Here is a 13,998-nt window from a genome sequence, read left to right as displayed (position 1 = left end):
TACCACAATCCTCCTCTTAGAAAATTGAAGTTAAATTTTAAATGCACCGTTTTTCAGTTCAATATGTTATGGTGGCTAGAGTTAGATTAAGGTTGGGAATTATTGAATACATGAAACTTAAAACCAGTATTTCAGTTTAAAAGGAGAAACTAAGAGCAGCTAATTGGTGACATTATATTGTCCATATTTAATGCTTGTCTCTATACTTTATCCTTGCACTATTTGACTTATTTGCACTACCACCATAACACACACTATCATAGAGCACATTACCATGCATACTGAATCACAGGGTCAGTCCCTGCCCTGTCACTGCAAGCGTCCCATGCTTATACATCCCTTAGTACATTCATGTGGACTTTTTATTTAAAATCTTTTCTTTTATTGTCCGTATTATTCATGTGGATTTGTTATTTTATCATCCTGTTTATGATGTATGCATATGTTGTGTGTGATGTCTTTAAGCTACTGGGACCTTGAATTTCCCCTTGGGGATCAATAAAGTATCTACCTATCTATCTACATTAGTGCTGTGGAAATGTACAGTACATTATGCTGATTGAATTTACCACGTTTTACATATGCTTCGCCCAGTTCGGGAGCACTTGTAGATAGCAAAAGCTTATGATTAAGTGTCAATGCAAATGTCACAAAGGGGAAGGCTAGACACACACATTATTGAAGTGAGTGAAGTGTATCTGTGGTAAATTCTGCATGACTTGCCTGTGTACAGGTCATTAAAAGTTAATGACTGGTGCAGAGGGCAGCAAGCTGTGCTGCCATTCACCAATGTGTCCCGTTTTTGCGTCCATGCAGAACAAGCACATATTATGTTGAATTAATGATCATACTTGAGTAATTCTAAGGTGTGTATGTGCGGTGGAAGAGAGAAAGAGATAGGGGGGGGGGGGGGCAATACAACAATCATTAAATATTACACATAATCACAAGCACCTCATTAACCCCAACGTTTCTTTGAGAGGAAACGAGTACTGTGGAACACACATGCGACCCCCGGCTACCCCGTCACATTAGTACACAGCACAATGCAGCGGTGGCACAGACCTCTGTGGAACTCATTATGCCCCTGACTAGTGAGCGGACTGTTTAGACAAGCAATTTGTGCCACATGACAGGCCTAATTCCTCATCTGCAACTCAAACATTGACAATAATGCCGAAAAATGCACCACTCTCTTCACTCTTAATGAAGAGGACAACACCACTGCTTCCAGAAGAAAGACAGAGACTCTGGGTAGTATTTTCCCATAGTGCCTTAATGTGTCAATTAATTACCAAAGACAATTGGTTTTACCATTATGCATGCCACTGGGAAGGTATGTTGTGCTGTGGAGGCACCAAATACCATCATGTGTCAAAAAGTTTCAAGTGGACCTATTACGCTTTTCCATATTTTCAGTCAAATCTATAATGTTATAATGTCAGATTTTCATGTTAAACGTGGCCAAAACAAAAATCATTAAAATAATGAGGTAAACATATTTCAGAGAAATCCCCGGGTCACATTACTGCCGAAACATGTCCGGTTATGTAGTATTTGGTTTAGAAGCCTTTATCTGCAATGTTGATGGTAGAAAGTGCTGCTATATTCTATTAGTGTCCACTGCTAACAATAGTAGCTTCGTGCTAACGCCTGATAGCTGTAATCTTGGTGGCCAATGTTAGTAATTTCTCCCCAATTTCGGGTCACATAACTGCTGCAACATGTGTCAAGGTGATTTTTCATGATACAGAGTCCTGCTATACTATACTCCATTGCAGTCAGTCTCAGGCTCCAAAGTAAAATCGGGAGTCGCAGACATGCAATGACCAATCAGAGCAGACTGGGCTTTTTCGGGAGGGGGCTTAAAGATACAGGCACTACAACAGAGTGTCTCATACAGAGTATGAACAAGTATGAACCTGAAAATGTTGTATAATAGCTCTTCTTTAAGTTGAATTAAAGGGAACTATTCTCATATTAAATAGTCTCATTCTGGTGTGTTGTTATAAATAAATACAAAGGAAGATAATTTGCTGTCACACACAGACTACAGCTGAGAAACACCTGATTGGTAAATAAGTAATGCATAAATAACAGCTTTAAGCGGTTATATTTGGTGGTAAGCAGCACATTTTGCTGTATTTTTGATCTGCGCTTCCCATATTCCAACAGTGTTATTAGTCCTGTATTTAATCCATGGTGGTTATTGCTGCTGTTGCTTATAACTCATGTCTCTGATTTATTTTAAGCTGCTGTCATTGCTGTCAGACATGTATACCTGTGATGAAGATTTTTTTCCCCAGGAAAGATGTTCACAACATCCGATGTAGCACAAGAAAAGCCCTCATGGTCTGATATTGATCTTAATAAACATGTAACAGATGAAACATTAAGAAGGAATGGTTGAAAATAGTAGGGATACCAACATCAAAGGCATAATTTATGCTCAAACCAAAAGGTTTGCCTCATCACCAAAATTCAGCAACACAGAATTGAACTTGCTGTCACTCCCAAATAGATTAACAGGTCCTTTCAGCTAGAACAAAAACTAATATAAACTATATATGTATAGTTTTTAATCAGTTCCAAATTCTTGCTTGCATGTGGCTTTTTCAGACTCAAATGCATGTGTGTGATAAACAAGTAGTGGTAGCAGCAGGTGCTAAGTGTGCATGAAGAAGCATATTTACTCTACATAGGTAAGAGGACTGTGAATCTGTGAAAGGTCTTAATTTGAAAAATAAGCATGACCAAACGCTATTGAATATAATCATATAGTATCAGCAGTGTTACGGTGGTAGTGTTGCTGCATTATTCTCTTGAACTCACCAGTGTGGCATTTAGGGTCCATTTTCCTCTTTCCATGACAGTGTTGTCCATGTGAGCACTTACAGACTTGAGCGCATACAGTTACCCCAACCGTGACAGTGGAGGGCTGACAGCTTCAAAGCGCTCTGGAAAGCTCAGGAAAATTGGAGAAAAGGAGCAAAAAAAGAATTGGCCTGATTAAAATCTTTGATAGGACAGATGACAATTTACCAATAGTGTTGATGTGCCTAATATTTATATGTAAATATAATGCCTCTCTGCTTTATGAAGTCACTGTAATCCTCCCATGATCACTAACTGCTTTGTGAAGTGGGCGGCATTGTTACTGAGTGAAACGGTAATGCCGTAATCCAGCAGGGCTGACTCATCAAGATGTGGATTAGGGCCCCGCATCCTCCAGCGTCGAAACAAAGAGCAAGAACAACAAAAGAAATTGCATCAGCAGAAATCCATGAGCAGCAATTGGCCACATTTAACTCTTTGTTTCAGGGGGCTTGATAATAAAACAGCAGGGGTTTACAGCTTTCATCTGTGTTTGAAGGTATACAGGGTTTGTGACAGCTGAAAAGCAATTAGACAAGAAGTTCCCTCCTTCTCACTTCAAGGATAACCTGCGATGATTGAATGGATCGCTGGACTGGAAGTGTGGCTCTCCTTGTTTCCATTGGGGAGCTTACAGATAAATCCTTGGTGTGCTTTTCTTTGTGACACATCAGTACAGCTTGTCTTTAAACGGCACACAGGAATACATTGTTATACATTGCTATCACAATGATAAAGCAGAGGACACATGAGAAGTGAGAAAAGTCTGTTTGACGTTAAGAGGGGGTCAGTTATAAAGATAGCCAGCTGTTCACTGTCCAAAGACCTTTGAAAGTCCAACCAGAGAAAACTCCAGTCCATCTTTTTGCACTGTTTGAATCTCTTTAGAGATTCATTCTTATTTGTTCCCATCCTTATTTGTAAATTGTTGATATTCGGTATAAACCTATGGTCATCTTATTTCTGCACTTTTTGAAATTATTTCTTTCTACAATATTTGCACATGGCAACCACAGTGTTGTCAAGGTTAGGAAAATAAAACACTTCATTGAAGATAAAATCTAGTCTCATAATCAGACTGAACTGCCTTTTTGTTTCACTTAATACATTCAGATTCTGTTTGGGAGGGTGGATGTTTTGTTTTGCTCTATCCAATCAGTGGCAATTGATACCGGTATTCATCCTGCTGACATTATTTTCATTCAACACAGAAGCTGTGTTAGCAGTTGCTAAGAGCAATTAAAAAAACTATCAAATTTTAACAATTTTTTTTAAGAAAAGCTGTCACAAAAACTTGTCAGACGACATCAATCTCATTAAACGCCTGTTGCCATTTTTGTCGATGTTTTCTACTTTTCATGGATGCAGGTAGGTTGCTAGCTACTTAGTCCCCATTCTACATGTATAATAGGCAAGTAGGAGAAAATGAAAATACTCAATTAAAAGTACAGCATTGTTGTAAAATGTTTGTTTATAGCACTTGAATAAGAAATTCATGTTTAGTTTAAAACACTCTAAAGGAAATGTTCAATTATAGTGTGATTAAAACTCACTATTTACATTATTTACAGTACTTGATTTAAAGCTGATTTGTGAAAAGGTAGCCTACACAACCTTATTTAACAGTAATTTAGTTTTACTGCAAACCGTCACAAGAAGTGCTTTTATTTTGAAGTAGGCTACACGGAAGCTGTCTGTTGTGTAGCCTACTCTTGCTAGCTTACTGAGATGCAACATGTCCGTCAGGCTCAAGTTGTTCACTTTCTTGTTTGTAAAACTGCATATTGAAAACATATTGAACAGTAAATGGTCACAGTAAAAGACAAGCGTTTTTGGTCGTCATTCGAAGCCATTCCACTACAGGCATAGTTACTCTCCACGGCTGATAAAATGCAATGATATTTACGTGTAGCAAGCATCAACATTAATTCCCGACATGTTTATATCTGTCAGCCGCTGACGTACCGTCACCTGTTGGGACATACATGCTATCCATACCGTCTCTGGTTCTGGCTCTGACCAAGGGAACAGAAACAGGACAGCTCACTTCAACGCAGCGTAATAACTCCTGAAAATAATGTCCATCTCGCAAATGTATCTGTCTCTGCAGTCATCTCAACCATCGAATACAGCGACAGGATAATAATACGGCTTTTTTTTTTTTCCTGTGAAGAAATGTGTCATGGTGTTGGTGAATTCTTAAAAAAAACAATGCACCACTAAATGTTGCATTAAAATGCGTTGTAACTCGTCTTACTGAGATTGTAACGAGTATAATATTACCAAAATGTAATTAGTAATGCGTTATACTGCCGTGCAAAGCGAAAAGACCGTAACTCAATTTTGGTCGAAAATTAGTTATTGTCATTTTTGGAACAGTAAAGATCTGCTTTATCATGTGGACAAATCTCTTGAGTCAATTTTATTGTTTTATATATAAATATATAAATGTTAAATGTTAAATGTTAAATCTAAATGTTATATCTAAATCTAAATGTTAAATATATATCTAAATGTTAAATCCATCCATCCATCTTCGTCCGCTTATCCGGGGTCGGGTCGCGGGGGTAGCAGCTCCAGCAGGGGACCCCAAACTTCCCTTTCCCGAGCCACATTAACCAGCTCTGACTGGGGGATCCCGAGGCGTTCCCAGGCCAGGTTGGAGATATAATCCCTCCACCTAGTCCTGGGTCTTCCCCGGGGCCTCCTCCCAGCTGGACGTGCCTGGAACACCTCCCTAGGGAGGCGCCCAGGGGGCATCCTTACCAGATGCCCGAACCACCTCAACTGGCTCCTTTCGACGCGAAGGAGCAGCGGCTCTACTCCGAGCTCCTCACGGATAACTGAGCTTCTCACCCTATCTCTAAGGGAGACGCCAGCTACCCTCCTGAGGAAACCCATTTCGGCCGCTTGTACCCTGGATCTTGTTCTTTCGGTCATGACCCAGCCTTCATGACCATAGGTGAGGGTAGGAACAAAACCTGACCGGTAGATTGAGAGCTTTGCCTTCTGGCTCAGCTCTCTTTTCGTCACAACGGTGCGGTAAATTGAATGTAATACCACACCCGCTGTGCCGATTCTCCGACCAATCTCCCGCTCCATTGTCCCCTCACTCGCGAACAAGACCCCAAGGTACTTGAACTCCTTCACTTGGGGTAAGGACTCATTCCCTACCTGGAGAAGGCACTCCATCGGTTTCCTGCTGAGAACCATGGCCTCCGATTTAGAGGTGCTGATCCTCATCCCAGCCGCTTCACACTCGGCTGCGAACCGATCCAGTGAGTGCTGAAGGTCACAGGCCGATGATGCCATCAGGACCACATCATCTGCAAAAAGCAGCGATGAGATCCCCAGCCCACCGAACTGCAACCCCTCTCCACTCCGACTACGCCTCGATATCCTGTCCATAAATACTACAAACAGGATTGGTGACAAAGCGCAGCCCTGGCGGAGGCCAACTCTCACCTGAAACGAGTCCGACTTACTGCCGAGAACTTTGGAGATTGGATGGCCCTGAGAAGGGACCCCCTCACCCCGTACTCCCGCAGCACCACAGTATCTCCCAGGGCACCCGGTCATATGCCTTCTCCAGATCCACAAAACACATGTAGACCGGTTGGGCATACTCCCAGGCTCCCTCCAGGATCCTTGCAAGAGTAAAGATCTGGTCCGTTGTTCCACGACCAGGACGGAATCCGCATTGTTCCTCTTCAACCTGAGGTTCGACTATCGACCGAACCCTCCTTTCCAGCACCTTGGAGTAGACTTTACCGGGGAGGCTGAGAAGTGTGATACCCCTGTAATTGGCACACACCCTCTGGTCCCCCTTTTTAAAAAGGGGAACCACCACCCCGGTCTGCCACTCCTTAGGCACCGTCCCAGACTTCCACGCAATGTTGAAGAGGCGTGTCAACCAAGACAACCCCTCCACACCCAGAGCCTTAAGCATTTCTGGACGGATCTCATCAATTCCTGGGGGCTTTGCCAGTGTGGAGATGTTTAACTACCTCAGCAATCTCCACCAGGGAAATTGACGACAATCCCCCACTATCCTCCAGCTCTGCCTCTACCATAGAGGGCGTATTAGTTGGATTTAGGAGTTCCTCAAAGTGCTCCTTCCACCGCCCTATTACCTCCTCAGTTGAGGTCAACAGCGTCCCATCCTTACTGTACACAGCTTGGATGGTTCCCCGCCTCCCCTTCCTGAGGTGGCGAACGGTTTTCCAGAAGCACCTTGGTGCCGACCGAAAGTCCTTCTCCATGTCTTCTCCGAACTTCTCCCACACCCGCTGCTTTGCCTCTTTCACGGTAGAGGCTGAAGCCCTTCGGGCCCTTCGGTACATTGCAACTGCCTCCAGAGTCCTCTGGGATAACATATCCCGGAAAGACTCCTTCTTCAGTCGGACGGCTTCCCTGACCACCGGTGTCCACCACGGTGTTCGTGGGTTACCGCCCCTTGAGGCATCTAAGACCCTAAGACCACAGCTCCTCACCGCAGCTTCAGCAATGGAAACTTTGAACATTGTCCACTCGGGTTCAATGCCCCCAGCCTCCACAGGGATGCACGAAAAGCTCTGCCGGAGGTGTGAGTTGAAAGTCTGTCGGACAGGGGCCTCCTCCAGACGTTCCCAATTTACCTGCACTACCCGTTTGGGCTTACCAGGTCTGTCCAGAGTCTTCCCCCACCCCTTGACCTAACTCACCACCAGATGGTGATCGGTTGACAGCTGTGCCCCTCTCTTCACCCGCGTGTCCAAAACATATGGCCTCAGATCAGATGAAACGATTATAAAATCGATCATTGACCTTTGGCCTAGGGTGCTCTGGTACCAAGTACACTTATGAGCATCCCTATGTTCGAACATGGTTTTCGTTATAGAAAATCCATGACTAGCACAGAAGTCCAACAACAAACAACCACTCTGGTTTAGATCAGGGAGGCCGTTGCTCCCAACCACGCCTCTCCATGTGTCTCCATCATTGCCCACGTGCGCGTTGAAGTCCCCCAGCAGAACTATGGAGTCCCCGACTGGAGCCCCATGCAGGACTCCACTCAAGGTCTCCAAGAAGGCCGAATACTCCGAACTCTTGTTTGGTGCATATGCACAAACAACAGTCAGAGTTTTCCTCCCCACAACCCGCAGGCGTAAGGAGGCGACCCTCTCGTCCACCGGGTTAAACTCCAACGTAGCGGCGCTCAGCCGGGGGCTTGTGAGTATCCCCACACCCGCCCGGCGCCTCACACCCTGTGCAACTCCGGAGAAGAAAAGAGTCCAACCCCTATCCAGGAGTATGGTTCCAGAACCGAGACTGTGCGTAGAGGTAAGCCCCACCAGATCTAACCGGTAGCGCTCCACCTCCCGCACAAGTTCCGGCTCCTTCCCCCACAGAGAGGTGACATTCCACGTCCCCAGAGCCAGCGTCTGCTGCCCAGGTCTGGTCCGTCGAGGCCCCTGACCTTCACTGCCACCCATATGGCAGTGCACCCGACCCCAGCGGTTCCTCCCACAGGTGGTGGGCCCATGGGATGGAGAGATAGGTGCCACGTAGCTTTTTCGGGCTGTGCCCGACCAGGCTCCGTGGCAAACCCGGCCACCAGACGCTCGCTGACGAGCCCTCCATCTGGGCCTGGCTCCAGACGGGGGCCCCGGGCTTCCTCCGGGCAGGGCCACTCCATCTCTACCTCGGTCACTCATAGGGTTTTTGAACCATTCTTTGTCTGGCCCCTCACCTGAGACCACTTTGCCTTGGGAGACCCTACCAGGAGCACAAAGCTCCAGACAACACAGCCCTCAGGTTCATAGGGACACACAAACCTCTCCACCACGATAAGGTGATGGTCCCCGGAGAGGTAAATGTTAAATGTTAAATCTAAATGTTAAATGTTAAATCTAAATGTTATATCTAAATCTGAATGTTAAATCTAAATCTAAATGTTAAATTTATATCTAAATATTATATCTAAATCTAAATGTTAAATTTATATCTAAATGTTATATCTAAATCTAAATGTTAAATCTAAATCTAAATGTTAAATGTTAAATCTAAATATATCTAAATCTAAATCTTAAATATATATCTAAATATTATTTCTAAATCTAAATCTTAAATATATATCTAAATGTTAAATGTTAAATCTAAATGTTATATCTAAATGTGTCGCCAAGTGTAAAGCTAAATATTTAGAAAATATTCAAATCCCCAAGGAAACCACGCCCACTGCAGTGGCTTCAAATCACACTGCACCGCAATTTTCAGTCAACACCTGTTGGTACAGTAAATACTGACTACAGTGGAGCTGTTCGACTAATGTTACTGGATTAAAACACATTTCAGTCAGTATTTTGTATTATTGACTTATATCATAGAAATGTCTTAATATTTGTGTGTACTATAATGCCGTTGTTTTGTTTGATTCATATCTCCTTGTGTGTTTAACGTAAGTTTGACTCATCCTTCACAAGCAATCTAGCTCACACACTGCAGCCGACATGTCATCAGGCCTCGCAGCACTGTAACTAGCTAAGTGTGTATGATTTCACTAGAGACCAGAGAGGTGTTGTAAGACTCGTCAAGTGTTGTCATGTGTTTACACTGTCTTACAATGAAACTATATCTTGGCAGTAACATTAGTTTGCTACTGCTTTTTGACATAAATTACCTAGCTAACGTTAGCGTTAGCAACGGATAGCTACTTTGCAAGCCAATAAAATATAGCCTTGGCAAACAGAATTAAGGTTAATAAAACACGATAACCAGCTATGTAACCAGTATCACAAACTTCTTACAAGTGGCTGGATTGTGACATGTTAGTTGTGTTCGGATGAATATGTTGGATGCATAGCTGGACTTTATCCATGCTGGGCTAATGTTAGATTGCTTGGGAAGGATGACATTAGTCACACACAGAGATATGTAATTCAAACAACGGTATTGTGGTTAACACAACTATTAAGGCATGTCTGTAATATACCGGTCGGTCAATAATATAAAATACTGTAGATCAGTGCTTTCCAACCCTTCTGGTCTGAGGTTCCCCCACAGCCCTGTCATATAAACTCACATACCCCGCCCTATCAATTCCTAATGTGTTCACACTATTTATCATATTAAAGTGAATATTATTACATTTTCATGCAATTGAACTGTAAACATTTAGGTTGGTTTGGTCAGAAATTCTACTAACTAGACCTTTTACTTTTAAGTGTGGTTAATGTTTCAAAAGTCATCCATTACTTTCAGCTAATCATTTCAACTGTTAGCTAAGTCATTAGGCCACTTTTAGCTATTTATTTCTACCATTGATTACTTTGCTATATGTTTTAACATATGTGTTGAGCTGTTTTAGCTGATATATTGTTTTAAATCAATCATAATTCAATTATTATTTTGATTAGTTCAGCTGCTCCACAATCTTTCCAAGTACCCACTGGCTACAGCAGAGATACCCCTTGCTGGGGAATCACTGGGTGCAGCGTGATTTGAAGCCACTGCAGTGGGCGTGGTTTCCTTGGGGATTTGAATATTTTCTAAATATTTAGCTTTACACTTGGTGACACATTTAGATATAACATTTAGATTTAACATTTAGATATATATTTAAGATTTAGATTTAGATATAATATTTAGATATATATTTAAGATTTAGATATAACATTTAGATTTAACATTTAGATATATATTTAACATTTAGATTTAGATTTAACATTTAGATTTAGATATAACATTTAGATTTAACATTTAACATTTAGATATATATTTAACATTTAGATTTAGATTTAACATTTAGATTTAGATATAATATTTAGATTTAACATTTAACATTTAGATATATATTTAAGATTTAGATTTAGATATAACATTTAGATTTAACATTTAGATATATATTTAACATTTAGATTTAGATTTAACATTTAGATATATATTTAAGATTTAGATATAACATTTAGATTTAAATATAACATTTAGATTTAAATATAACATTTAGATTTAGATATAACATTTAGGTTTAGATATAACATTTAGATTTAGATTTAACATTTAACATTTAGATATAATATATATATATATATATATATATATATATATATATATATATATATATATATATATATATATATATCTCAATTGTCAGGACATTAAGATAACTTTAAAGTCATTTTTCTCAGTTTCACACAATGGCGAGTTTAGGTCTTTTGCCTTTGTAGAGCAGTATATTACTGCGTTAGAGCAAAAAGGAATACATTACTGTAATTGCGTTACTTTTGTAACGTGTTACTCCCAACACTGTTTACTGAATAATAAGATTCTGAAAGTTGGCACTGAACGTAAATCATATGCCTTAGAATTGTCCAATATGAATGTAATCACCAGTTGTAAATGTTTCTCATAAGGAAAAAGTAATTGAAAAGTTCTCAGCCATCTTGCCAGATTAGAAGAAGAAAAAAAATGCATTATTTTGGTTTCTAATGTAGTGGAACAATAACTGTAGTATCAATGACAACACATTAGTTTGCTCTCACAGATTCATGCTCACTACATAGAAAATAACTGTGATGTGCAGTAAATGATAATGATGACGATGTTGGTTATGATTGTTCTCTCATTTAGGCATAGCTGGAAACCCAGTTCTCTTCAATGAAAATGGAGATGCTCCTGGACGCTATGAGATCTACCAATACCAGATCAGAAACCGAACAGCCGAATACAAAATCATTGGCCACTGGACGGATCAGCTCCATCTCAACGTGAGCATTGCCTTTTCTATTCTATGCCTGTTACATTGTGTTTGCGTTTGCAATGAAAGTCCTTCTCTTAAAAGTCATTTTCTCCAGCTCTGCAGCTGCATGTTTGCTCAATAACTCCTCCCAAACCATTTGATAGCACTTAGTGCCATCTTAAAAAGTGTAAATATCCAGAGGGCGCTTTAAATGATTAACAGGGCGGACTGTGATGAAAAGAAAGCCATGAGAGCTTAAGGACAGATATTTAATATCATCTCTCCAGACTGCACTGACTTCCAAAAAACAATACTGTGGGCAGGGGTTGTGATGAAGTAACGGTATTATAACTGTAAATTACATAAAAGAACCAAAGAAATTATGTTTTGACAAAATGAAGAGGAAGCCATGGGCAGGCAAAAAAGAATACAATTGAACACATGAAGCAGCTTGAGAGGAGCTTTGCCTTCTTTACCTCTTTCAACAACATGTGCTGTGAAAGAAAAAAAAAACAAGCAACATTTGTGGTGGGCACCTACTGAGGAATGTGCCAGTTCTGACTCTAAAGCCGTATTTAATTAGTGTTCTTTGAGTTCCTAATTAAATGTACATTTAGACACAAATTTTCCGGCTTTGAATGAACAGCCACAATTGAAAAGAATTGATAACATAACATCAAAGAGAGCAGACCCGTTTGAAATGATGTATTTAATTTATCCGTACAAGTATGCTTGTAAAGTGGGAAAATCCACAAGGGGAGTATATTATCCTGAAACGGAATTAATCTTTTACTCCTCTGATCGTAGACAGCTGAGTATTGATTTTTTTTTTAACACAAACAACAATTTACTAAAGCAAAAAAAAGAAACACTGTGTCAGTTCACTGCAGAGCAAACAATGGGTTTCCCCTTTCCTCTTGTGTCTTGCCCTTCCGATAATTTGACCTCCCACTGAAAAAATGTTGCTGAATATGAGAAACGCTTTATTTGACCCCTAGTTTCCCATTTTGCACCCTCACCCAAATAAATACATAAACCAAGTAGCATGGGAGCATACGTACATACTGGTTCAAACACTCACACAGCAAGTAACCACCCTCCAGTTGTTGTTCCACTGTTTTGGCTCAATAAAGCATCACTACCTCTACATGCCACCATTTTACAGGATAAGGACAGTGTAGTACTCTTCAAATCTCTTCTCTTCTGTCTTTGTCCGTCTCTGCGCCCATTCATGTCTATCTGTGTTCCTCTACCTCCCTTGCAGGTTCGTACGATGCAGTGGCCCGGTGGCGTCCGTAGGATCCCTTCCTCAATCTGCAGTCATCCCTGTCAGGCCGGTGAGCGCAAGAAGATTGTGAAGGGCATCCCTTGCTGTTGGCACTGTGAGCGGTGTGATGGCTATCAGTACCAGGCAGACACCTACACGTGTAAGATGTGTCGCTTTGATTTGCGGCCCAACGTGAATCACACTGGCTGCGTTCCAATCCCAACTGTTAAGCTGGAGTGGAGCTCTCCGTGGGCAGTCATTCCTGTGCTTATTGCAGTCGTTGGCATCATGGCCACTGTGTTTGTGGTGGTCACCTTCGTCCGCTACAACGACACTCCCATAGTGAAAGCATCGGGGCGAGAGCTGAGCTATGTGCTGCTAACTGGCATCTTCCTCTGTTATGCCACAACATTCCTGATGATTTCGACCCCTGATGTAGGAATTTGCTCCCTCCGGAGGATCTTCTTGGGTCTGGGCATGAGCATTAGTTATGCCGCCCTGCTCACCAAAACCAATCGTATTTACCGCATCTTTGAGCAGGGCAGCATGTCTGTCAGTGCACCCAGGTTAATTTCTCCAGCCTCCCAGCTGGTCATCACGTTCTCCCTGGCCTCAGTGCAGCTGCTCGGGGTGTGCATCTGGTTTGGCGTGGATCCCTCCAAGGCCATTATTGACTATGAGGACCAGAGGACGTCTGACCCGGTGATGGCGCGTGGTGTGCTCAAGTGTGACATCTCTGATCTGTCTCTCATCTGCCTGCTGGGATACAGCATGCTGCTCATGGTCACCTGTACAGTCTATGCCATTAAAACCAGAGGAGTGCCGGAGACCTTCAATGAGGCCAAACCCATTGGTTTTACCATGTACACCACATGCATTATTTGGCTAGCATTCATCCCAATCTTCTTTGGCACTTCACAGTCCACGGAAAAGGTAAGCTTACAAATACTTTATTATTATTATTATTATTATTATTATTATTATTATTATTATTTTTATTTATTTATTTTTTTAATTATTATTAGCAAAGTGCAATTCTTTTTGTCATATTGCTTTTTTTCTAACTCATGGCAATACTTTAGAAATCTTCACAGCTAGACAAAAGCTTATTTAATAGTGTGTGCAGGTGCAGATACAC

At 41.5% G+C, this 13,998-nt stretch overlaps 1 protein-coding gene across 1 annotated transcript in view; it reads left to right on the top strand.

Moving 5' to 3' along the window:
* grm4 (glutamate receptor, metabotropic 4) overlaps positions 1 to 13,998 on the top strand; it is a 90,397-nt gene that overhangs the window by 49,876 nt on the left and 26,523 nt on the right. Inside the window, exons 6-7 of the mRNA XM_078249071.1 lie at positions 11,485 to 11,621; positions 12,858 to 13,793. Coding sequence (XP_078105197.1) covers positions 11,485 to 11,621; positions 12,858 to 13,793 — 1,073 coding nt within the window. The remainder of the gene's footprint in view (positions 1 to 11,484; positions 11,622 to 12,857; positions 13,794 to 13,998) is intronic.

Source organism: Sander vitreus, chromosome 4, assembly GCF_031162955.1.
Source record: "Sander vitreus isolate 19-12246 chromosome 4, sanVit1, whole genome shotgun sequence".
NCBI classification, from domain to species: domain Eukaryota; kingdom Metazoa; phylum Chordata; class Actinopteri; order Perciformes; family Percidae; genus Sander; species Sander vitreus.
This window is presented reverse-complemented; position numbering and strand designations above follow the sequence as displayed.